The sequence below is a fragment of the Canis lupus genome, chromosome 21, assembly GCF_003254725.2.
Source record: "Canis lupus dingo isolate Sandy chromosome 21, ASM325472v2, whole genome shotgun sequence".
In the NCBI taxonomy this organism is placed as follows: Eukaryota; Metazoa; Chordata; class Mammalia; order Carnivora; family Canidae; genus Canis; species Canis lupus.
Genome location: NC_064263.1, coordinates 28,792,877 through 28,815,626, shown reverse-complemented (window position 1 = coordinate 28,815,626; position 22,750 = coordinate 28,792,877). Strand labels below are relative to the sequence as shown.

General features: G+C 46.8%; 4 protein-coding genes across 4 annotated transcripts; all 4 read right to left on the bottom strand.

Moving 5' to 3' along the window:
* Window positions 1-1,698: 1,698 nt before the first annotated feature.
* Window positions 1,699-4,475, bottom strand: UBQLN3 (ubiquilin 3). Its single transcript, XM_025459231.1, has 2 exons — window positions 4,321-4,475; window positions 1,699-3,993 (listed from the first exon to the last, which is right to left on the bottom strand). Exon 2 carries the CDS (start codon window positions 3,954-3,956, stop codon window positions 1,989-1,991), a length of 1,968 nt encoding a protein of 655 aa, XP_025315016.1. The 5' UTR covers window positions 3,957-3,993; window positions 4,321-4,475; the 3' UTR covers window positions 1,699-1,988.
* Window positions 4,476-8,319: 3,844 nt separating this feature from the next.
* UBQLNL (ubiquilin like) lies at window positions 8,320-10,645 on the bottom strand. The gene has a single exon (XM_025459232.3). The coding sequence runs from the start codon at window positions 10,358-10,360 to the stop codon at window positions 8,516-8,518; it is 1,845 nt and encodes a 614-aa protein (XP_025315017.1). The 5' UTR covers window positions 10,361-10,645; the 3' UTR covers window positions 8,320-8,515.
* A 1,921-nt stretch (window positions 10,646-12,566) lies between these two features.
* Window positions 12,567-18,327, bottom strand: LOC118351793 (olfactomedin-4-like). Its single transcript, XM_035703888.1, has 7 exons — window positions 18,259-18,327; window positions 17,370-17,432; window positions 16,965-17,117; window positions 15,917-16,039; window positions 15,574-15,727; window positions 15,030-15,189; window positions 12,567-13,278 (listed from the first exon to the last, which is right to left on the bottom strand). Exons 1-7 carry the CDS (start codon window positions 18,325-18,327, stop codon window positions 12,567-12,569), a joined length of 1,434 nt encoding a protein of 477 aa, XP_035559781.1.
* A 2,380-nt stretch (window positions 18,328-20,707) lies between these two features.
* On the bottom strand, window positions 20,708-21,727 carry LOC112667505 (olfactory receptor 52D1-like). Its single transcript, XM_025459229.2, has one exon. The coding sequence runs from the start codon at window positions 21,725-21,727 to the stop codon at window positions 20,708-20,710; it is 1,020 nt and encodes a 339-aa protein (XP_025315014.1).
* Window positions 21,728-22,750: the final 1,023 nt, after the last annotated feature.

Genomic DNA, 22,750 nt, shown 5'->3' with positions numbered 1-22,750 from the left:
GTAGAAAGCCAATCAAGATGTCATTTGGCCTTTTCTGAAATTTGACATGTACATAAGTGTATGCAGAAAAATAGAAAAAATTAGACAATGGTATTTTGCAAATGAATAATGAGTCAACCATTGAACATTTTGTCACTATTTCAAAGTTAAAACAACTGAAGTGTGGCAGTAGTAAATTAAATTTAAAAAAAACACCATAAATACACATATATAAACATATGTAAGATACAGATCGGAGAATATTCCAGTTCATTGTAGGGTTTTTTTTTTATAAATTTATTTTTTATTGGTGTTCAATTTGCCAACATACAGAATAACACCCAGTGCTCATCCCGTCAAGTGCCCCCCTCAGTGCCCGTCACCCATTCACCCCCACCCCCCGCCCTCCTCCCCTTCCACCACCCCTAGTTCCTTTCCCAGAGTTAGGAGTCTTTATGTTCTGTCTCCCTTTCTGATATTTCCTACCCATTTCTTCTCCCTTCCCTTATATTCCCTTTCACTATTATTTATATTCCCCAAATGAATGAGACCATATAATGTTTGTCCTTCTCCGATTGACTCATTTCACTCAGCATAATACCCTCCAGTTCCATCCACGTCGAAGCAAATGGTGGGTATTTGTCGTTTCTAATGGCCGAGGAATATTCCATTGTATACATAGACCACAGCTTCTTTATCCATTCATCTTTCGATGGACACCGAGGCTCCTTCCACAGTTTGGCTATCGTGGCCATTGCTGCTAGAAACATCGGGGTGCAGGTGTCCCGGCGTTTCACTGCATCTATCTTTGGGGTAAATCCCCAGCAGTGGATGTGGAGAAAGGGGAACCCTCTTGCACTGTTGGTGGGAATGTGAACTGGTGTAGCCACTCTGGAAAACTGTGTGGAGGTTCCTCAAAGAGTTAAAAATAGATCTGCCCCACGACACTGTCTTGGTTGGGATGCTTTCCCTTCTCCTGTCCCATTTTTGGCTACTTCATTGTTACCACTTTTTAAGATTTCAGCTTGGAGCTGGCACTCAGGAAGCCCTCCCCGTCTCCCCAGGCAAGGTCAGGCCCATGTGCTACCCACATAGCTCCCGCTCTTTACAGCACCTATCACAGTTTGTATTCTGTATAATGAGTAGTCTTCAAATACAGTTTGAATGCTCTGTGCCCCCAGACCATCACCTTCTGAAGGTGTCTCTGACTCATTTGACTCTCTAATCGCTGACAAAATACTGAGCACAGGGTGAGTATTCCATTTCTGTGCTGGCAGTTGCCAGAAAGAGTACTTTGTAACCTTGGTGAGATTAGGGAATCTTAGAACTCAGCCTGAATTCTTGGGGCTCCCTATCTACCCAGGAATCAGCCTCAAATCCAGAAAGTGAGAGCCACCTATGGGATGGTCTTCAGGGGTGCTAGAAATGAGAAACAGTGCCCGCTTTGCAGGCAGGCTGGTGGTAGGAACGTGCCAAGGAACAGAGTACATGGAGGCAGCCCCTCCAGGACACAAGATCTGGGAGTCCTCTGGAAGGACCCCAGGGGAGCTGCAGGCCTCCCTTCCTCCTCCTTTGTTCTCCATGAATCTTTGAACCTCAAACCTCTGAGCTTATCCTCCAAGTCCTCCCATGCATGCAAACACAGCTCTTATTGCCAGCTTTTCTCCCATATGTCCCCTTCCCCACCAGCCCACAAAAAACCAGACTCAGGCAGCAGCAGACACTGGAGATTGGATGTAATTGCATCTCAAGATAGGCATAAGCAGAGCTCAGACTGGGGTCCCAAGATGGTACAGTGGCAGGGGTGGTTGGGTCACTCCCAGCACCCCCACCCTGTTTCTGGCTCTCATTCTTCCTCAATGACTCTGGAACAACATTGTCTCCACAGTAAAGGGCATCATAGTGGATTTGGTTCATAGTGCAGCTGCATTCAAGAACGGGGGAGTTAGGGTAGTGGGGTACAGGGGAAAGGCACAGAGGAAAAGATATGGTCTGACCACCTAGGGCTCCTATGCCTGCCTCAGCTTCTCCACAGCAGCATCCACATCACCCCCAGTGGCTATGAGGGCCTGGAGGTTGGCTTCGGGATTCAGAAAGCCCATTGCCCGCAGTTGCTCTAGCTGCACCCGGAAGTGAATCTCGGGCTGCAGCTGCTGCGGATTGGCACCAACAAGAGCTTGCAACATCTGGAGGAAGGGGGTAGAATGGAGACCTAGCTCCACAGAGCCCTGTGCTGGGGGAACCTCAGGAGCTGGGGCGAGAGGGGGATCCTCAGGCATAAGGGCACCCTCCCTAGGCTCTGTACTGCCTGCCATATTTCCCAGCCCTGCTAGGCAAGGCATGAACCAGAGGAGGAGGCGCGGGGCTTCAGTAGCCAGGACCTGCAGACCCTGCTCAATCTGTAGCAGGGCATGCATGGCACGAGGGTTAGCCATGGCTGCCTGAAGGTGCAGCAGCAGTGGCAGCTGCCGGCGCATCTCATCCTGCAACTGTGGGACCTGGCTCATGCTGGTAGGCCTCAGAGATCTTGGAAAAGCTGGTGGTGGCAGCCAGGCATGCTCGGGGCTGCCGAGGGTAGCCGCCACAGAGGAAAGTGGTGAAGGAACAAATGGTGCCCTGTTAGCAGAATGCCCAAGCCCTAAGACAAGATCAGGCATGTTGGTGCTGTGGCTAGTGGAGCCATTCCCTGCACCACTTTGGCTTCCATATTGGTCAGTATTGCTCTCTGGGGGGAATCTTAGGAATGATGGGCAAGAGGACTTTCCCTTGATGGTTGCTGACTCTTTGGGGAGAGGCTGGCCTGACTCACGTTCTTGGGAGGAGGAGGAAGTTGGGGGGATACGATTTCCTGGTGGTGGTGGTTCTTGGCTGGGATTGAGGGTGGATGCAATCCCTTGCAGATAGGTTCCCAGGGACTGGGGGGTCTCATGTAATTGCTGAAGATAGTCATAGAGCCCTATATTACCCAGAATGTTGGGAACCCTGTTTCTAGTTTCGGGTGCATCCTGGTCTCCAGGATGCCTGCCTCGCCTGCCCCCTGAGCTTCCATATGTGGAAGCCCAGGGGTTGGGGAGAGGGTCACAATTCTCTGTCCTCGAAGGTTGGTTGCTGCTGCTGGTGGCATTAACAGTAGTGGCAGTAGCAAAGGGATTGCCACCAAACTGCTCCTGTACTGCATTCAGCATTGGATCCATAATATCTGTGTACATGGTACGAAGCACATTGTAGCCACCAGGGATGCTCTCCAGGTTACTGAGCGCCCGGTCCTGGCTACGCATCATCTCTTGCATCATGGCCGGGTTGCGCAGGAACTCCAGTGTCTGCCGCATGATTTCAGGGTTGTTGAGAATATGCCCAATCTCGGGGTTGTGCTGGATCAGCTGCTGCATATGGGGGTTGTCGAGAACTAGCTGGCGCATCAGGCCTGTGTTGGATAGCAGACCCTGGATGAAAGGGTCATCGATGATCTGAGCCACAAACTCAGGCATAGACACATGCTGCCACATCAGTGAGCTTGGCTGGTCAGGGAAGCTACTGGAGGTCAGGCCTAGCCCATTGAGGCCTGTGAGAACACCTAAGCTAAAGGTGGGTGGCATATCAGCTGGGTAAATGGAGCTCGATTGAGGGAACGATCCAGGGCTGGAGGCTGGGGCAGGGACTGAAGCAGCTGGACACTCAGTGCCCATGGTGCGGCGTTGCATCTTGATGACCAGGTGGACAGTGAGGCCATCTCGGACTCCACACTGTGCCAGTGAGTCAGGGTCCTTGAGGATTTTGCCAGCAAAGATTAGGATCAGCTGATCAGGGTGGGCCTTAAAGCGCTGGGATATCTCTTCCTTCAGCTGCTGGATGGTGCAAGTGTCTGTAACTGAGAAATCCTCCTTGTCCTTGGGCGTCTTCACTGTCACCTTGATGAGGCGGGGGTCCTGGATCGGCGCTGGGTTGCCCTGTGGCAGGGCCTCTCCGCTTTTGGCCATGGTGGGCAGCAGGAGGCCCAGGTCTGTGGGGACACAGCTGGGGGATTGGGATGGGGGTACTGAATCATCCTTTTGGGCAGTGGCGAAAGAAGGAAAGGTGAGCGGGAAGAGGGCCTGGGGTCTCAGGGTAAGGGCACAGGGAGTCTGCATTTTCCCTCATAACACTTATTTGTAAGTTAGGTAGAATACAGTCTTATCCCCACGGAAGTAAACTGAGGTCCTATGATTGGATGCTTGTGGAGGATTATGGATCTGAGAGGTGTCAGGGTCAAAAGAGGGACACTGGATGCCCTGAGAAAGAGGTCTACGGTTGATGAGTGAAGGACAAAGGTAAGAAGAAGAGTTTGGGTCAGGGCATACATACCAATCAGCTGTGGCCCCGTCCTCCCTCTTATACCGGGCTCCAAACCGCCCTCATCTTGCTAACAGCCACCCCTGAAGCCTTCTGGGCCGGAACCCACTCCATCAGGTGACCTCTGTGACCTCAGCGCTGACATCACAGCCTCACACAATGGATTCTTGAGATTCCTCCAAGGTGCTCTGTATCCTCAGGAACTACCCCTCCCCCCCCCCCCCACCTTTACCTCTTTTATTACCTTTATCTTGATGCCTTCTTCACTGTGAGCGGTCCGGGCTGACCCTTCCGTTTCAGGCCAAGAGTCCTACTTCCACACATCTGTATGTGGTATGTGGAGACTCACCTCAGATTGCCCAATTAGGAAAGGCTCATCCTCCCTTGTCCCTGTAAAGACCCAAATTCAGCTGCACCTTGAATTGCTCCTCTTCCTGGCATTCTAGGTTTCTGCCTTCTCTTTGATTCAACATTAGCTATAAATTTTTAATATATTTTCAGAGCATTAACTTACTGATAGGCAAGATCTAGAGCATGAAAGAGGAGCCAAAAATGACATAAAGTTTTTATTTTGCTTTTTAAAAAGATTGTTGTTATTCCCCAAAAGAATGCAAAGAATGGATTGGCTATTTACTGAGATTTGACAAAAAAAAAAAAAAAAAAAGGCCGAGGAATAAAGTTGTTAAACAGAAAACCCAGAATTCAATGCTATGTACATTTGAGAAGTTTATTTTATACCCAAATGGACATGAAGGGAGGGAGTTCACTATTGTGAGTCTACAGTTCATCAGCCGTGGCAGGGTATTTAAAATCATAAGATTCGTGAGTAGCAGTAACATGATAGAGGTAAAAAGACGAAGGCATGAGCAACTACATATTTACAAGTCTGGAATATAAGATGTGTTCCACAAAGGAAATTGAGAAGAAATAAAATATATAGTCAGAAAAGAGAGAAAGGGGAAAAAAGCAAATGAAGAGTCTCAGAAAGAAGAGAGTAACCTATGGTATTGGATGATGCTGGTGGGTTAACTCTGGGAAACGAACTAGGGGTGGCAGAAGGGGAGGAGGGCGGGGGGTGGGAGTGAATGGGTGAAGGGCACTGGGTGTTATTCTGTATGTTAGTAAATTGAACACCAATAAAAAAAAAAAAAAAAAAAAAAATCACATTAAAAAAAATAAATAAATAAATAAAAAAAAAAAAAAAGGAAGATAGAGGCTGAAAACTATTAGATTTGGCAAGAGAATGGAGGACAATGATGAGCCTGAGTTTGGAAGAGTGGAGGGGGCAGAGATCTGGCTGAAGTAGATTTAAAAGCAAGTGAGGGGTTGCCTGGGTGGCTCAGCAGTTGGGCCTCTGCCTTCGGCTCAGGGCGTGATCCTGGATCTGAGATCAAGTCCTGCATCAGGCTCCTTGTGGGGAGCCTGCTTCTCCTTTGGCCTGTGTCTCTGCCTCTGTGTGTGTGGGTGTGTGTGATGAATAAATAAATCTTTTAAAAAAGCAAGTGAGTTGGAAATGAAGTGGATTAAATAAGAGTATTATACATAAGAGAAAGGGTACGATGTCTGTGTAGAAACATGGGGATAGAGATGTTTTTCTTAGACGGACAATATTATATCATGCTTTTATTCTGATGGGAACAACATAGAGGAAGGACAAATGATGCAGAAAGAAGAGAAAATAATTGCAAAAGTAAACTGTTGTGTAGATGAATTGGAGAGACTGAGATCAGTGCCCTAGTGGAGAGCTTGATTTAGGTCCAAAGAAATTTACTCATGATAAGAGGATGGAGGACAGAGCATACAGACTGTCAGTGGACAGTCAGATTTCAGTTATGGCACAAAGGTGGGGATCATTTAGAGGAAAAGTTAGATAGAGTAGGTTTTGCTGTTGCTAAATTATGAGTTCTAGATGGTGGGTGGAAAGGTTTGGAGAATTGATGACCAATGGAAAAATTGGGTCAGATGAGGGATTTTCAGAGCATATTGGGGTAAGAATCAGAAAAATGATGCAAAGAGCTTGGGCTTTCATGTAAACTGTGGTAAACAGGGTATAAAGTTCAATCATATTAATTGATTGGATAGCCTGAGTGGCTTACTCAGTTAAGCCTCCAACTCTTGGTTTTGGCTCAGCTTATGGTCTTAGGGTTTTGAGGTCGACTCCGATTTCAAGCAGGTAGTTAAGCCACACAATAGGCTCCATGCCTGGTGTGGAGTCTTCTTGGGATTCTATCTCCCTCCAGCTCTTCCCTCCCACTCGAGCTCTATACATACATACATACATATATACATAAATTTTTTTTAAAAGATTGATTGGATAGAAACATCTTAATGGGAAGGTGGAAAATCCATTTTAGATGTAATTCTTTCTTGAGACATATCTTTTTACTAATTTGAGGGGGTGGAGTGGGAGTCTGGCAATAGATCTATATGAGTTTTGTGGGTACTCCTTCAATCTTGCTGATTGCAGTGTCAGGGCTGGAAGAGGGGTGGTCTGTGAGAAGTACACAAATTTCTGTGGGTACCCTTTGCAGACCAGAATCTGAATACCAGTCACCACCTCCACTGCACCAGACACCACCATCTCCCACCTGCTCCATTGCAAAAGCTGCCTCACTAGTGCACCCACTTATAGTTCTACCTCTACTACAGTCTTTCCCCACTTTGCAGCCAGACCCACCCACCGAAACTCCTGCATTGTTCGCTTGAAATTAAGCATGGATTTTCTACTACATTCCTAGTAAAATTCAGTGTCCTCATCAGACCTACAAAGCTCTTCCTGATTTATCTGATGTTCTGTTTTTCCTCCCATTGTTTAGTTCACACTCCACTCCAGCTACAGCATCTCCTTGTTATTCTTCAAATACCTCAAGAATATTCATTCCTTCCTTATGCTTTTACCCCTAGGTAGCCTCCTATGCCTGGAATAGATTTCTCCCAAGGGAGTGCATGTTCAGTTCTCCCATTTCCTTTTGATTTCTGCTCAACTATTGCCTTACAGAGAGATCTCCTGGATTACCCCTGCTTGTAGAAGAGCTTATCCTGCTTCATTTTCCCTAATAACACTTATTTGTAAGTTAGGTAGAATACAGTCTTATCCCCACGAAAGTAAACTCCATAAATAAAGGAAATTTATTTGGTCACTGTTATTTCTTCAACGCCTAAAATAATATTTAGCTTATGTAATTGTTTACACACCAACTGGCTGGGATACTCCTCTGGAGGCAGGAAGAGGAAGAGATGGGGCCTTGGCTAACTACAGAGAACACAAGCTACGGATATTAATTATGCTGAAGGATGTATATTCTTGGAATCTGCCATGCCCCAGATGTCTGAGTTTTGGCGACGGAATATGCAGTCAGGGTCGGCAGCTCCATCTTTCTGGGCTCAAGAGTGAATAGTAACAGTCCAGGAAAGTCCTATGATTGTGACGATGGCAGTTAGTAAGAGATTCCTAAAGAGGACAAATACTTACCTTGACCTAACTGAAATGTGGACTTTTCCTACTCTGGTCCACCAGGCCATTCTTCCACTTTTAAACTTGAACAATTTGGACTTGGAAAGTTGAGGAAGTCTTTATGACTACATACCTGTGTCTATCTATAGCAATTTTCCCTTTCTGTATGGGTATGTATGACTATCTTCCTCTACACATGGATGAGTCTGTTTATGCATCTTTAGGCATCTGTATGCTTCTATGCATGTCCATAGCTGTGTGTGCAGTGTGCTGAATATCTGTGTCTATCAATGTGAATCTTTGACTGTATGACGTTGTGTATGTGTGCAACACTGTTTGAGGCTATGTATACATGTTTTTGGATATGTGAGCATGGTATCTGAGCTTATGGTTCTATGCATGCAACTATGATTCTCTATCTCTAAATTGACATATGCATGTGGTATGTGTATGTGCTCATGTATGTACCGTAGGTGAGACAGGGAAATCGTACACACAGATAGTTCCTTTTTTTTTTTTTTTTTGCAAAAGAAACAAAGCCAAACCTCAGATGGGGGTATGTGGGAGTAGCCATTTTATTGACAGATCTTCTACCCATGGCCAATGGTCTATTCTTCAGTGAAGAAAGCATTGTTTGGTTTCTCCTGTTCCAGGGCCTTTCCTGGTTGGAAGCAGCAGAAGAGGTAGAAGAGAGAGATGATGTGGTCAAATGGATCATCAGGCAGGTAACAAGCAAAAAAGTAGGCATGGTGGTTAGAATCCATGGGATCTCTTGAGCTTGCGAATAGCAGCGCTGGTGTCCCCCTCAGTAGCAATGAGTGCTTGCAGATTGGCATGGTGGTTCCCAAATCCCATGGCCTGAAGAGATTCCATTTGCTGGCTGAAACGAATCTCAGGGGCTTGCAGAAGATGAGAAGGGTCTCCAGCTAAGGACTGTAGACTCTGCAGGCCTGTTCCAGATTTGTGGCAGCATTCAGGACCTTTGGGTTCAGCAATATCTGGCACATCCCAGGCCCAGGGCACTGTATCAGGGTGGCTACAGCTGGGTGCAGGAAGCCAACCCAGGCCCCAAAGGTAGGGTGCAACCCAGGGTAGAAGAACAGGAGCTTCTGTGGCTAAGAGTTGCAGACCTTGTTCGATCTGTAATATTGCTTGTGATGCTTTAGGGTTGGCTAGGGCTATAAGCATGTCGGAAAGCTGTGTCTGCTGTAGGAATGTGGGCAGCTGCTGCCTATACTGTTCACTCAGCTGGGGCATACTTATGAACAACATCATCTGGGCTGCCAAGTACGGGTTGTTCAAAAGCAACTGCATCATACTTCCGGTGATTTGGGATTTGGTCTGCTCATCTGAAGGCTGGAGGTCATCCTCTAATTTCTGGTCAGAGCTATCTAGAGAGATGGTGGCATCTATGTCCTCTGTCTGGGGCTGCTGAGTGAGCTCTATGCTGGGTAAGGCTGGTACCCTAGCCGGCTGCTGAATGGGACAGGTAGGACTCGGGCCCTTGGTGGAGATAGTGGTGGTATGGGTACTGGGAGTATGGTTCACCTTGTTGGGGGTAACACTGGCCGAGGTGATGGAGGATAAACCATGAGAACTAGTATAGATGACTCGGGTTGTAGGGAGCTGTGGAAGCTGGTCCTGCCGTTCCTGGGGTGGTGGTGGAGATGGAGGCGAGGACTGAAGTTGTTGCAAAACTTGTCCTTCCAGGAGAGCTGGGAAAGGGTTGCCCCCAAAAAGATCTTGTGAACTGTTGAGCATTTGGTCATTGCAATCAACATAACTCTGACCCAAGGCATTATCCCCACCTGGCAATGTCTCTAAGCCCAGGTGTGACTGTGGGTTCAGTGGATGCTCAAGAATCTGCTCAGGTTGCTGGATCTGCATTATCTCTTGAATCATGGCAAGGTTTCTGGCCAGCTCCAGAGTCTGCCATAGAATGTCAGAATTGTCAAGGATGTAGGAGACTTCTGGGCTCTGCTGCATCAGTTGTTGCATGTCTGGGTGTTCTGAGATGAACTGTCTCACGAGGTCTGTGTTAGATAGAAGCTGCTGGATACTAGGATTCTGTAGCATCTGTGCTATGTACTCTGGACCACTCACTTCCAGATCCTGGGAATGCACTTTGGGAGCATCAGGCTCCACAAGGAGGGCTGATTCCAATGGGGTGTGACTCACACCCGCAGGTTGGTATACCCCATTGGTGTTTCCTTCAGTGTTTCTGACCTGGTGGCAGGGCTCTTTGGTCGACAGGTTCCGGGAGGAATGTGCTAGGGATCTGGAGCTGCGTTTGGACTTGATGACCAAGTGAATGGTGTGGCCATCTAGGATGCCCCTCTGGCTCAGTGTGTCATGGTCTTTGAGAAGGCGGCCCATGAAGACCAACACTAATTGGTCCATTTGGCACTTAAAGTGGGTGGATAGCTTCTCCTTGAACTGCCTCACCGAGGTGTCATCAGCTATCATAAAATCTTCCTGCTTGCCTGCTGTCTTCACTATCACTCGGGTGACACTCGAAGAAATGTTCTTGTCTGCAGGCATACCTGAAGAATGCCCACTCTGGGCCATCTTGGGTGTTCGAGAGATGACATGCGGCATGGACCTCAGTGGGAAGGCAGATGGTGAGCAGGTGGAAACCGGGGCAGAAGGGGTGAGGGCAGAGGAGTGTTTCTGCTGGCCCCCGTCTCAGTTGTTGTGTTCTCAAGCCAAAGGCTAGTTTCCTTGTTGCTGAGAAAGGGATGAGTGACCAGGCTGGGGCCAGGTATTTTATGATGTTATACCCCCCACCCCAGTTCTCCAGATGTGGCCTAGCTGAGGCCTGTCGTGGCTACTGATTCATAGTTGGTACTAGGTGGGCTAAGTAAAGATGACTCCACCCAGGGCTGCCCCTCCCTTCTGCCCCACCCACCAAAACCATAACTTCTTCAAAAAAGGGATATTGTGAAGTCAACTCTAGTCTCACAGTCTCTGTCAGGGAGTCATATTTGTGTATGTGTGGGGGTGGCGTCACCAGATCTTCATAATAAAATAAAACAAGGTCATTTTCCAGAAAATGGAGGTCAGGTTCTCAGGATGAAACTATTAAAAAAAAAAAAAAAAAAAAAAGACCAGATTGCTTATGTGAGATGTGTGCTTCTCTGTGGTGCTGTGTGGGTCCCTGTTGAGACGGCAGGCTTGTTATAATGATATATATATATCATTATATAACTATATATATATAGTTTGTTGAAACCATAGATAAAACTGCATACCTGGAAGAATGGAATCTCTCCTGTAAGAGGGATCTTACTACTTTTGTTAGAGATCTCAAAAAAGTAAGGCCTTACAAAGGAAAAGGGAACAAGAACAAAGTTCACAAGTGGAAGAGGAGGTCATGGTCCTCTCTGACTCTAGGTTTAGTGATTCTGGACTTAAGTGAGAGTGCTCTCATGTGGAGAAAGATTTCCTCTATCCTAAAAGCAGGAGCAAGGCTAGCTGGGGAGGCTTTCTGAGGAGCATTTCAAATTAAAGGTGAGTGAGCCCTTACTGGCAAAGTATTTTTTATTCACTTATCACTTGGTCTTTTCTACACATCATTTTAGCAGAACTTTTAGAAAAATTTGTTTCAATGTCTTAGCCCAGTCTTTAGTGCCCACCTTTGTGTCAAAGCATTAGAAAGAGAGAGGTCTATAAATCAAGAGGTGACGGTGGAAGAGATTCATAGTGAAATACCTAACAGGACAGGTTTAGGCAACTAAACCAGATTCTTAGTTCCATGCAGATTTGGAGGATAGTGCTTGATCTTATTTGCATAGTAGATGAATTTTCTGTTAGTCGATGTGTTAAAATGTGTACTTATGTCTATGTAGATGGAAATATCATACATATGAATAAGAACCCATATGTCTGATTGGATGTATATTTGTGAATGTTTGTATATGCAGAAGTGTAAACATAAGACAATGTGTATGAAGTAATCTGGTACCCTCTGGGTGACTGAAGACTTTGGGGTCTGAAATTTTGAACATTCCATCCAACTTCATGGAAGGGAGTTGAATCACACAGATAGGTAAGTAACAGATGTGGAATGTTTGGGTCTCTATGTTCTCAGTGTGTTGAAGATGAGCAAAGAAATTACAGACGGCTTGCCAGGGGACTTCCTGTGTCACACCAAAGGATTCTCTATTGAGAATATCTAGACCACCAGCTCAGTCCATGTCAGACCCTCCTCATCCTCAGCCATATAGCTGCTCACTTCCTAGAATGGGACTCAGACCTAAGTCCCTCACTGAATTTCACTCAAAGTGAGATGATTCAGGACAGTGAATCATTGATTTTCATACCAAGACACTGGCCTCTGTCTTCCCAGGTACCCTACAGGAAGCTGAGGATAATGACCATTCTAATGACCAGTTGCCCTAGGTCTCTGCACTGAGACCAGAGGCTCTCAACTTAAGACTTACTATGCTAAGCCTTGTTAATGGAATTTTATAGTTGTCAGAGCTGGATTCACAGTTTTCAAAACACAGAATAGATTTGTTTTAAAAATTAGAGTGTAGCTCCTACAATTCTGGGATTCTAGTAAAGAGGTGTTTGTTAGTTTTAGTGTTTGTTTCCCAATGAAATCCCAATCTAATTTACTGAGGCCTTTATTAAAAAGAACTTTAATGTGATGATTGAGTTATTAATTCTACAGAATTATCAACTATAAAGATATAATCGACATTTTCCAATCAGTAAACTGATGCCCTTTTTGGGGGGTGATTCATCTGAAGGGTGAGGAAGACATGCTTCTCCCAATACTCTGCCCCCCCCACCCCGGGTCTCAGGGCCTGGAAGTTTTGTTGGGAATGACAGGATTTGGTTCAGTAGAAAGCCAAGAGACCTTTCTAGCTGGCCTGTGCTTCAGTGTCCGGAAGCTGAGGTCATAATAGACCAGGTAACCATCATTATAGACATAAAGCTTATGATCCAAGGGAGAGTAATTGATGCCATGCAGAGTTTCCAGCATCTTATCCAGCAGGATGCTGAGATGGTGCTCCCGCCCTGTGGTGGTATCGAAAGCATAAAAGATCTCCTCTTGGCGGGTGCTCAGTGGGCGTATGGCATAGAGCACTCCACAGGCCATGAAGGCTCCTGACAAAGCTGGCTTAAACTGGCTGGTGTGCCAGGTTTTCTCCACTTCTAAGTTGCTGGTATTGAGACGACTCACAACCAGGTTGCCTTTGCTTTCCTCAGTGGCGTAAAGGACCCACAGCCCCTTCTCATCACCAGCAAAATCTATGTCTTTCCAGGACACACCAGCATAGGAGAAGCGGTTGTTGTGGGTGGCGCTGGGCAATGGGCGTTGTAGCACCAGGGTGTTGGAGGAAAGATTCACCTTGGCAATGTCATGTGTGCCATAGTAATTAAAGTACATGAAGTTTTCATACACAGTATTACCACTGCCATCACCATAGCCCATTGTCCACTCCTTATAGTTCTTCATCAGCACCAGGTCATCATAGGACTTGTACAGCCGGTAGGAGTCAAAGTACCTAGGCCAAGCACCACACCAGAATCATCAGGGTACACAATGCCAATAAAAATGAACAGACTAGTGTTCTAATTAATAGTGGGAGCTTTGGAATCAGACAGAACTGATTTGTAATCTTTCTTCTTTTACTTACAACATACTGTGACAAAAAATAACTGTAAGAAAATCAGTAACAGTAATAACAGTGACATCAAACTCAATAATGCCTCATGGACACTGTGCATGCATTATCTCATTTAATTATAGTGAAAACACCAGAAGGTAGTTTGTATTCCCACAGATTAGGAGACCGGGTCTCAAAAAGAGACCTAAATAATTTGCTAAATAATTTGTTGAAAGTCTCTCACCTCATAATTAAAATCCATAAAAAGAATACCAAAAGAGGGCAGCCTGGGTGGCTCAACGGTTTAGCGCCACCTTCGGCCCAGGGCTTGGTTCTGGAGACCTGGGATCGAGTCCCTGCATGGAGCCTGCTTCTCCCTCTGCCTGTGTCTCTGCCTCAATCTCTCTCTCTCTCTGTCTGTCTCTCATGAATAAATAAATAAAATCTTTAAAAAAAAAAAGAATACCAAAAGAATCTATCTCATTGATTGTTAGGACTGACCAAAATAATGTGAATAAAACAATTAGTAGAATATTCATCTCAAAGTAAGCAATCAAGGAATAGTTATTATTCTTTTCTTCTTTATGGAGACTTTCTGTACCCTTGACTCCACTGCTTTCCTCCTGCTCTTGAGACACCAGTGTCCTGTGACCAAACATAGTTTGAGAGCTGAAGTTGGGGAGATCTATACTCATGAGGCCACTTTGGAAAGTACTTTAAATTATCCCTGAATTATGAGTATTGTCACAGCTTAACATTGGACAACAAGTCCTGCCTTATAAAGAGATATTTTGAAAGGATTTAAAAAGCAAAGTCATGTAAATGTGCTTCATATGATACAAAGTACCTGTAGGAATTGGGATCAATATTATAAGTAACACTAATCTGTCTGAGATGAGCTTCCACTGAGACTCTTCAGGTTCAAGCCATGTTCATCCTTCCCTCCCATGATCTCCTGCTCAGCTGGATTTTTCTCATACTCCTACACGTCCTGACTTTAAAAACCCTGCCTGTGCACTGAGCCTAGCTACCTAGACAGGCTGCCAGTTTATTGAAGGGCTCATTTGTCTACTCATGGATTTAGTTAGCAATTCTTTCATCTAAAAAACATCTATCAGCACCTACTATGCTGTTCACACTTTGCTATGGAATCTCACATGATATTCTTACAATTTAACTATCCTTACTTTCTAGATGGCTAGAGTGGTTCTGAGACATGAATGCATTTCTCCAGACTCATTTAGCTTAAGTGCTGAGATTTAAACTCAGCTCCATTTGAGTCCATCTCTCAAGTATGGTCAAGCTCATCCTGTAAACATCTTTTAGGAAGAAGGTAGGATTCTGAAGCCAGGCGGGGAAGAATTTGCTCTTGAGATTAGATCAGGCTACAGATAGAACCAGTTTCGTTTATGATGGGATTAGAAATTTCAGACAGTGGGTTTTTGAGGTAGCTCAGGGCCATCTGGGCCATCCTTAATCCTGAAAGGAGGTCTAGGAAGTGACCTGTCTGGCCTAGGCCAAGGTTGTCCAGGGGCATACCTAAAATGGAGAGAGGAAGCTCGGCTGGGGCCATAAAGAACCCTGTTAGGGTAATGTGGAGAACATTTGGAATGAAACTGGTTGCAAAATGGAAACCATCTTGAACTCACCTATCATCTGAACTCAGAGGGGCCACCCAGTAGAGGGAAGAGTCTGGATTGGGTCCTGAGTCTCGACCCCAGACACCTGCCTTGTGGGAGGAGCCTCTCCAGTTGAGTTGCACCACAAAGGGTCTGCTGACTTTCTGCAGGCCTCTGTGGGCACAAGAACCTAGAGAAGAGAGCAGCCAAGGTAGAAACCGGAGTGAAACACACAACCTCCAGGGAGAGGATAATGAAAGTGTGATATCCATGCGTGCATTTCAGCATGTGTCCATCTACCTGAGGGCATGTACAGGTATATAAGCAGGCGTGACTTTGTGCGAATACAGGACAGTGCACATGTCTGATTATAAGTGTGTTTCTATCTATCTGTGTATACTAGCATGTCTGTATGTGAGAGTCTGCATCCCTTAGTGATGTACCATGCAAGGAAACAAAAGATTCATTCTATACCAAGACCTTTACTGTCCAACCCTGCATACCATAGCCAATCCTACATTCCCAAACTCTGTCTTTGGGGAGATGAGATCTTAAGAATTCAGTGATGCCTCACCAGGTGGCAGGGGTGGACCAGAGTCCTCTTGCCTCTTCGTCCTCTCACACTCACTTAGCCGGCCCTCAAGGACATCCACCTTCTGGCGGAAAGCACAGAGGCTACGTTGGTCAGAGTCAGCCAGAAGCTTGAGTGTGAGGCTGGCATTAGCCACCTATGGAAACGAGATGTCAAGGATATAAGTCACAAACTGTTCTTAAGACCTGAAGTGAGGCTCCCATATTACTCAGCTCAGTGTCGCTTTTCTCCAGAAGTAAGTGATTTTGGAAATCATCAAATTTATGAGATTAAATAAGAGAGGATGCCATGAAGGGAAGAGGGATTCTCTAATCTATCCACGTACTTGGCTCTGGAGTTGAGAGAGGAGGTTCTCAGCCTCACAAACTTCTCCTTTGGCCATAAGTTGGTCCACCAACTTCCGTGCTCCCTCCAGTTCGAGGTGTAGCAGGCTGTAGTTTGGGGTCTCCTAGGAGGAAGCAAAGGCAATGGGATTCCCGGCCTTCAGGGCATGGTTTATTTCCCGGACCTGGTTATCCTAACCTTCAATGGTGTGTGCCTACTCGCCAACCCGGGTGCGGGGCATGGACAGGCAGTTCCCTCAAACTTCAAGAGCTATAGCTCTTTTCTTCTATTCACAGTCTCCCAGTTCCAGTTCCACACAGCCAACAAAATACTCTCAGATCCATACATTCTTTTATTCCATTAATAACCTCAAGTAAGTATTAGTGTTATCTCCATCTCACAAATGAGGACATTCATGTCCCTCTGTTCACTGCAGGGAAAATAACTGTTTCCCGGGTATGCCTAGACTCTGTCTCCCCCTTCCTGGTTACAGCCACACCTCAGGGGTGTCTTGGTGAGTGAATGAATAGACAGACTCCTAGTTTCCAGGCCCTCTCCCATCAACCTTTCCCAGGGCTCCACGAGTGGCCATTCCAAAAAGCAACTGCTCACATCACATGCTGAATGTCATATTTCCATTCACTCAACCTTACAGTGTAAGCACAGCTCACCAGCTTGACCCACAAGTCTCTCCAGATATTGCCCCTATTTTAACTCAACTCCAGATCTTTTCTGTCTCCCTTATACTGGTCATCCCACTTCCTTCTTCTTTTCCTATGACGTATTCCCATCTCCCACTGCACCTATACCCATGAATTGGCCTGTTAGTGGAGGAAGCACATCCTACACAAGCTTCTCTGTACTGTGACTGCCACTGAGAATCCCAAGAATAGTACCTAATTTTTCCTTCATACTCAGGATTCATCTCAAAGATGAGGGCTATGCTTCACTCAGCAATTTCTCTTCCACCTTGGCTCATCCTCATGCTGCATCCAGGAGAGAATGTGCCTGTATAACTGCTGGCCCTGGCCCACAGCTCCAGTGCTCACCCTGGATAGCCCCTGATTGTACTTGTCCATGAGTTCCTGGGCTATACTCTGTAGCTGCTCCAGCTGCTTCAGTGGAATGAGATTGTTGGACAGGTGAACTATACAGTGGCACAGGCCATCTTCATCCTCAGAACCTGGCACACTTTTCACCAGCTGCAAAAGCAAGACCATCATACATTAAGCATAATCAAACATGCTGGGGCAACAATGTACTGTTTAGGAACATGAAGCAGAAGAGCTGACCCTCCTTTGGAGTGTCAGAGAAGAGCTCTCTTTGCACAGGAGATTGTTCATGACTGTCTGGGTTCCTTTCTGCCATGAGTTTGAGCGACTCTTCCCTTGACTTCCCAGAACCGAAGCAGAGCCCCCTTCCAGCTCCTAGCAGTAGGGCCTCCCTCACTCTACCTTATATTCTGGCTGGCTCTGGCCGCAGTTCACAGAGCTGGGAGTAAACTCTTCCTCAAGGCTCTGTGGAGAAGAAGAAAGCTGCTCTGAAAAGAAGTCCCTAGGGAACCAGTTTAGGGGCTACAGTACCTCTACTCTGGAGAATAGTATATTACCACAAGTTCACTTTGTCTCGAAACAGCAAGAACAGAGTTCCAAATTGTCAAAGAAAGGAGATGGATGTTAGTAGCACCATGAGGCACCAGACTGATATTTAGCATTCACAGGAATGTGACAACATATGACTTCAATTCTTCTTCTTCTTTTTTTTTTTTTTTTTTTAGGTGAAAAACTAGAGGTACTGAGAGTTTAAAAAAAGAATCAGCTGGGGTTCTTACAGATTCTTCAAGAATCAAGATATGTGACTCCTGTCCTTCTCTGAATAGTCCCACATGTAGCTTCTCTGGTCCTGGGAATTAATTTGGCTATGTCTTCAGTCTGCAACCCCAGCCCAGTGGTTTAGTTTCTGGGGATGATGAAGCAGAGGGCACATGCCTATAATAGCCCAGGCTGGCCTCCCTCAGCTCCAGCATCCTTCACACAGGAAAAGGGTGGCAGATTTCTGCAGAAAGTGAGGCCTCATAGAAGAGCAGGGTGGACAGCCCAGAAATCCTCCTCTCTAACCTTCATCCTTGTTTTCCCTCTCTCACTCAATGCTTACCCAAGCCCAGCAACAGTCAGAGTTGACTGGGTATCCCATCCTTGTTCCAGACATCCCTAGGCCTCTCCACCTTCACTCTCTCTCAGAACCTGGGGCCTCTTGATACAGACCAGAATGGTGAGGGAAGCCAGTCCAAAACCCAGAACCACCTCCCCACCTGATTGAGATCTCCCCACCCCCAGTCTGTACCTGAGGCTGTCCTGGGAGCACCAGGAGCAGCAGCAGTAAGGGTACTGTGAGGGCCAGGGCAGGCTGCATCTTGCTTCTGCTATAGAAGGGGAACAAGACCTTTGAGTCCTCCTAGCCTTTTATCTCCAGTCCAAGTGAATGGTCTCAGTAGGAGGGATACAGATTTCAACACCTGAAAGGACTGAGCGCATGAGAGGGGTGGGGAGGGGACGGGGTGGGGCGTGGGAGAAGAGGCTGTGACACTCTTGTGCTTCCAGAAATGAGGTGGAAGTGACTTTTTTACATGAACAGGATCTCTCTCATCTGTCCTCAAGCTGAGATATATCCTCATCCTGCTGGGTTCTCCTGTCCAAACAGAATAAGGCAAACCTGAGACAGGCTGTGGGGGCCTTGGGATGGGTCCCTTTCAGGAGGGTTTACGGTCTTTCTCTCAACATGAATACTCTAGAGTACTCCTCTGATATTTAGTAACTCCATCTGATCCATCTCTAGGACAAAAGCCATTTTGGTAACCAAGGGCCCTTGGAGGAAGACCAAGCTGTATACCTGGAGGGACTGTGCGGCCCTGTGCTGGCTTGTTCTGCCGCATGCCCTCCCCACACCTAGAAGTCTGTCTTTTTCACTGTTCTAAGCACTCCAAAGGTTTCCATCTCATCCCACTATTCAAATGTTTCTCCTAATCCCAGCTCCTGATGCCAACAGCCTCCACTGCCTGTCCTTCAAGAAGGCCCCCCTGGCCAGTATCTTCTTGTTAAGCCTCTGGTCCTCTGGGCTCTTGCCTAGGGTACCCCAAAGAAAAGGAAGAGCTGGTTCCTGGGTCATAGCTCAGTGTTCCTAGTGCCAGACACTCAAAACTGTTCTTTCTTCTTCCACTATGTCTCTTGAGTACTTCCCAGGCAGCAGTGAGTTTTAAACCCTCCAAATACCTAAGGACATGTCAGATTTCCTATGAAGACTGCATTTTCCCCATTTTTCCATTGAGCAATTTGTATCCTTTGGTATTTCCTACTTGTCATTGCTCCCCCAGTTCAGATATCATAGGCATTTAGCATAAAGGCCATTTGCTAATGCATCCCCTCCTTTAGAGCCCTTTGCCCAACACATGATACCCAGTAGAGAGAAGCATATGAAGTCTCTACTTCTCCTTTTAGGGAAGGGGTTGGAGAGCTTAAATGAACATATGACTCCAGGAAGACACACCTTGAGTTCCATTGGGCAATCTTTGATGAAAGATTATACCCTCATCTTGTTTTACAGATTTTCACCTTCTGACTCCTTGCTTGAGGCCTGGTATCCACTCTCCATCAACTCCTCTGGCCTAGCCTTGCCATAGCCATGGGTCCAGGGGAGCCACAGAGGTTAGGGAGGTATGAGAGTTGGGCACCCTAAGCTGCATGGAGCAAGAAGCATCTCCAGAATCACTGTCCACAGGTGGGTGTTACTAGAACTTTATGGAAGGAAGGATGGAGAGGAGAAAGCATGCAAGAACACAGAGCATGAAGCATGACAACTGGTGCTAGGGTCATCTTCCTGTTTTGCCAACTCAACCTGGTGATTGGAACTAGTTGGGAAAGCATAGAAAAGGTAGGCTTGTGAGCAGAGAGGGGAAATAGTTCAGGCAGGTAGCATGGGGCAGTCCACTGTCTTCCCTCCCAGAGCCAGCAGCTTTTCCAAGATTGAGGTATGAATCAGCCAGGTCAGAAGCTGTGTCAACATAACTCTGGGAAATGAACAAGGGGTAGTGGAAGGGGAAGTGGGTGGGCGGGGGGGTGGGGTGACTGGGTGATGGTCACTGAGGGGGGCACTTGGCAGGATGAGCCCTGGGTGTTATACTATATGTTGGCAAATTGAACTCCAATAAATTTTTTTAAATAATAAAAAAAGAAAAAAATACAAAAAAAAGTTGTGTCAAGTTTCCAGAGCTATGTTCTCTTTTATTCATATTGTACCATTTCCTCAGCCCCTTCTGTTTTCACCCCTTCAGCAAACATGGAGTTCCTGCTTAGTCTCTCTCTCTCTCTCTCTCACACACACACACACACACACACACACACACACACACACACCGAAGGCCCTACACAAAGCCATCTTTCACTTAATTTGGTGCTGGCTGGGCAGAGTGATGGAGAAAGATGAGATTTTGATCTCCAGGTTGTGTCCTGGGCCTCCCTGTTTGCCACAGTCCAGGTCCAACATGTTCTATGTGTGTGATACGTAACTGTGGGGATGAATACATAGTTAGAAAAACCAGAAAAACTCTAGCCACACTAGGCACAGGCCAGAAGAGGTGAGTTCAGTATGCCTTCTGTTCATTCAATGAAACAAGGTTGGGGTGACCAGAGCGCCACCTATTGGCAGATAATGAAGATACCTTCTTTAGCATTCTGGGCAGAGGAGCCTCACAGCACCATTTAGCCATCTGAGGGCACATCCTGCAGCAAACAGGTGCTCATTCACTGCCACGGGAGGCCCTCTCGGGGCCCACATCCCTTACTGCCCTTGCCCACCAGAGCCGAAGCAAGTACCGGAGCCTCTGAGCAATCTGCTGGGTACGTACTCCATAGACCACAGGATTAAGGGCAGGTGGCACCACCACATAGAGGTTAGCCAGGAGGATGTGGATATGACTGGGCACTGTGTGGCGGCCAAAACGGTGAGCCAGGAAAGAGAAGAGGGCAGGGGTGTAGAAAAGAGTGATGACGCTGGCATGCGCCCCACAGGTACCCAAGGCTTTGCAGCGGGCACCATGGGATGGCAGGCGACATACAGCACGGAGAATGAGGGCATAGGAAGCAGCAATGAGCCCTAAGTCCAGGGCTGGAGACAGCAATGTGGTGGCCAAGCCATACCAAACGTTGGGGCGTGTGTCGCCACATGCCAGCCGAGCCACACCCATGTGTTCGCAGTAGGTGTGGGGGAGCTCCCGCTGCCCACAGTAAGGCAGTCTCTGGAGCAAGGCCACTGGAGGTGCCATGACACAGGCACCACGGGTCACTGCGGCTACTGCCACTATGCCCACCACACGCTGGGTAAGCAGTGCCCCATAGCGCAGAGGCTGACAGATGGCCACATAGCGGTCTATGGCCATGGCCAGGAGCACTGAAGACTCAGCAATGAAGGTCACATGGGTTACAAAGAGCTGGGCTAGGCAGGCTGCGAAGGAGATCTCCCCTGACAGGCCCCAGAGCACAGCCAGAGCTTTGGGCACTGTGGATGTGGCCAGAACCAAGTCCGCGGCTGCCAGAAGCCCCAGCAGCTGGTACATGGGTGTCTGAAGTGTCTTGTCAGTGGCTACCAGCCCCAAGAGAAGGGCATTCCCTGCCAAAGCAGCCATGTACAGCAGACACACAGGCACTGAAAGCCAGGCATGCAAGGTCTGCAGTCCTGGCACCCCCAACAGGACAAAAGGCCCAGGCCCAGAGGTGAGCACAGTCTGGTTGAGAACAGGCAGTGCAGGATCCAGTTCCATCTCCTCGTTCACCCTGGTTCTGTCCCTGCAGGGTATGAATGAGGCCTGTGAGAAGCAATCACCAGTTCCCCAGAGATTTTAGGTAGGTGGTGATGAGGGTCAGGACTTTGGGTGCTACAGCATTTGCTGAGAGCCATATGCTGACCTGTGGATTCCCTAGCTACCTGTGGATTTGCTAATGTTCCCATAAAATGAATGAAGGAATTTGGTTTCTTACAGGTCAACAGGCTTACTACAGGTCACACATTTAGTAAATAAAACTAGGATTTGAATCAAAACTCATCTGACTAAAAAACTACAGTCTTCTGACAGTCTTCTCTGGGTGGAATGTCTCCTAATCAGCCCAGGCACAGAAGAGCATTGGAATATGCTTTTCCTGATAGCCTGTGCAGGAAGTTACTCATGTCACCCAAGCCTAATCTCACCAATATTCTCCATGTTTCATCCACCCCAATGAAGCTGTAAGTAGGAAGGTTGGAGATGTGGAAGGGCTATTTTTCCTTTCATTCACTGACAGATGCTCAGACAAAACTTGTCTTCCAAAGTCCTTCTCCAGAATCCACTTTATTAGCTCATCTACTCTCCCAAACAGTCTTTTCCTTCCAATTTATCTGGTATCTTGTCCCAGCTGCCCATGGCTTTGACATTCCTCCCTCCAGCTCTATTCATCATACTTCAAAGTAACTGGGTCATGAAAATTCATTCATTCCTTCTTTGACCAGTGTAAACGCTCATCCCCTGACTCAGCTTTGTTGCTCTTTTTCCTTCTGTTCTTTGTCCATTGACAGACCCATTGGGTTCTGAAGAATTCAGTCTGGAAGAGCTCTGATTACCCAGAGAACAAGGCAGAGCATGGAGGCTGGGCTGCAATGGAAGGGAATGGGATCAGATGCCACTATGGCAGTGCAGGTAAAAATCATGGACTTGGATAGCTTTACTTCTCAGCTTTAGGTGAATAAGGAACAGCCTACAGAAAAAGGTTTAAGCTATACTGTGCTTTCCACAGTCTACCTGAAGACCACA

Excerpts from the sequence above, each read along its gene's own strand:
- UBQLN3 (XM_025459231.1), bottom strand. The coding sequence starts at position 3,956 with ATGGCCAAAAGCGGAGAGGCCCTGCCACAGGGCAACCCAGCGCCGATC.
- LOC118351793 (XM_035703888.1), bottom strand. The coding sequence starts at position 18,327 with ATGCAGCCTGCCCTGGCCCTCACAGTACCCTTACTGCTGCTGCTCCTG. Across the intron at positions 16,040-16,964 it reads ACAATCAGGGGCTATCCAGG|GAGACCCCAAACTACAGCCT; the intron begins GTGAGCACTGGA and ends GCTTCCTCCTAG. Across the intron at positions 13,279-15,029 it reads CCTCTGAGTTCAGATGATAG|GTACTTTGACTCCTACCGGC; the intron begins GTGAGTTCAAGA and ends TGCTTGGCCTAG.
- UBQLNL (XM_025459232.3), bottom strand. The coding sequence starts at position 10,360 with ATGCCGCATGTCATCTCTCGAACACCCAAGATGGCCCAGAGTGGGCAT.
- LOC112667505 (XM_025459229.2), bottom strand. The coding sequence starts at position 21,727 with ATGGAACTGGATCCTGCACTGCCTGTTCTCAACCAGACTGTGCTCACC.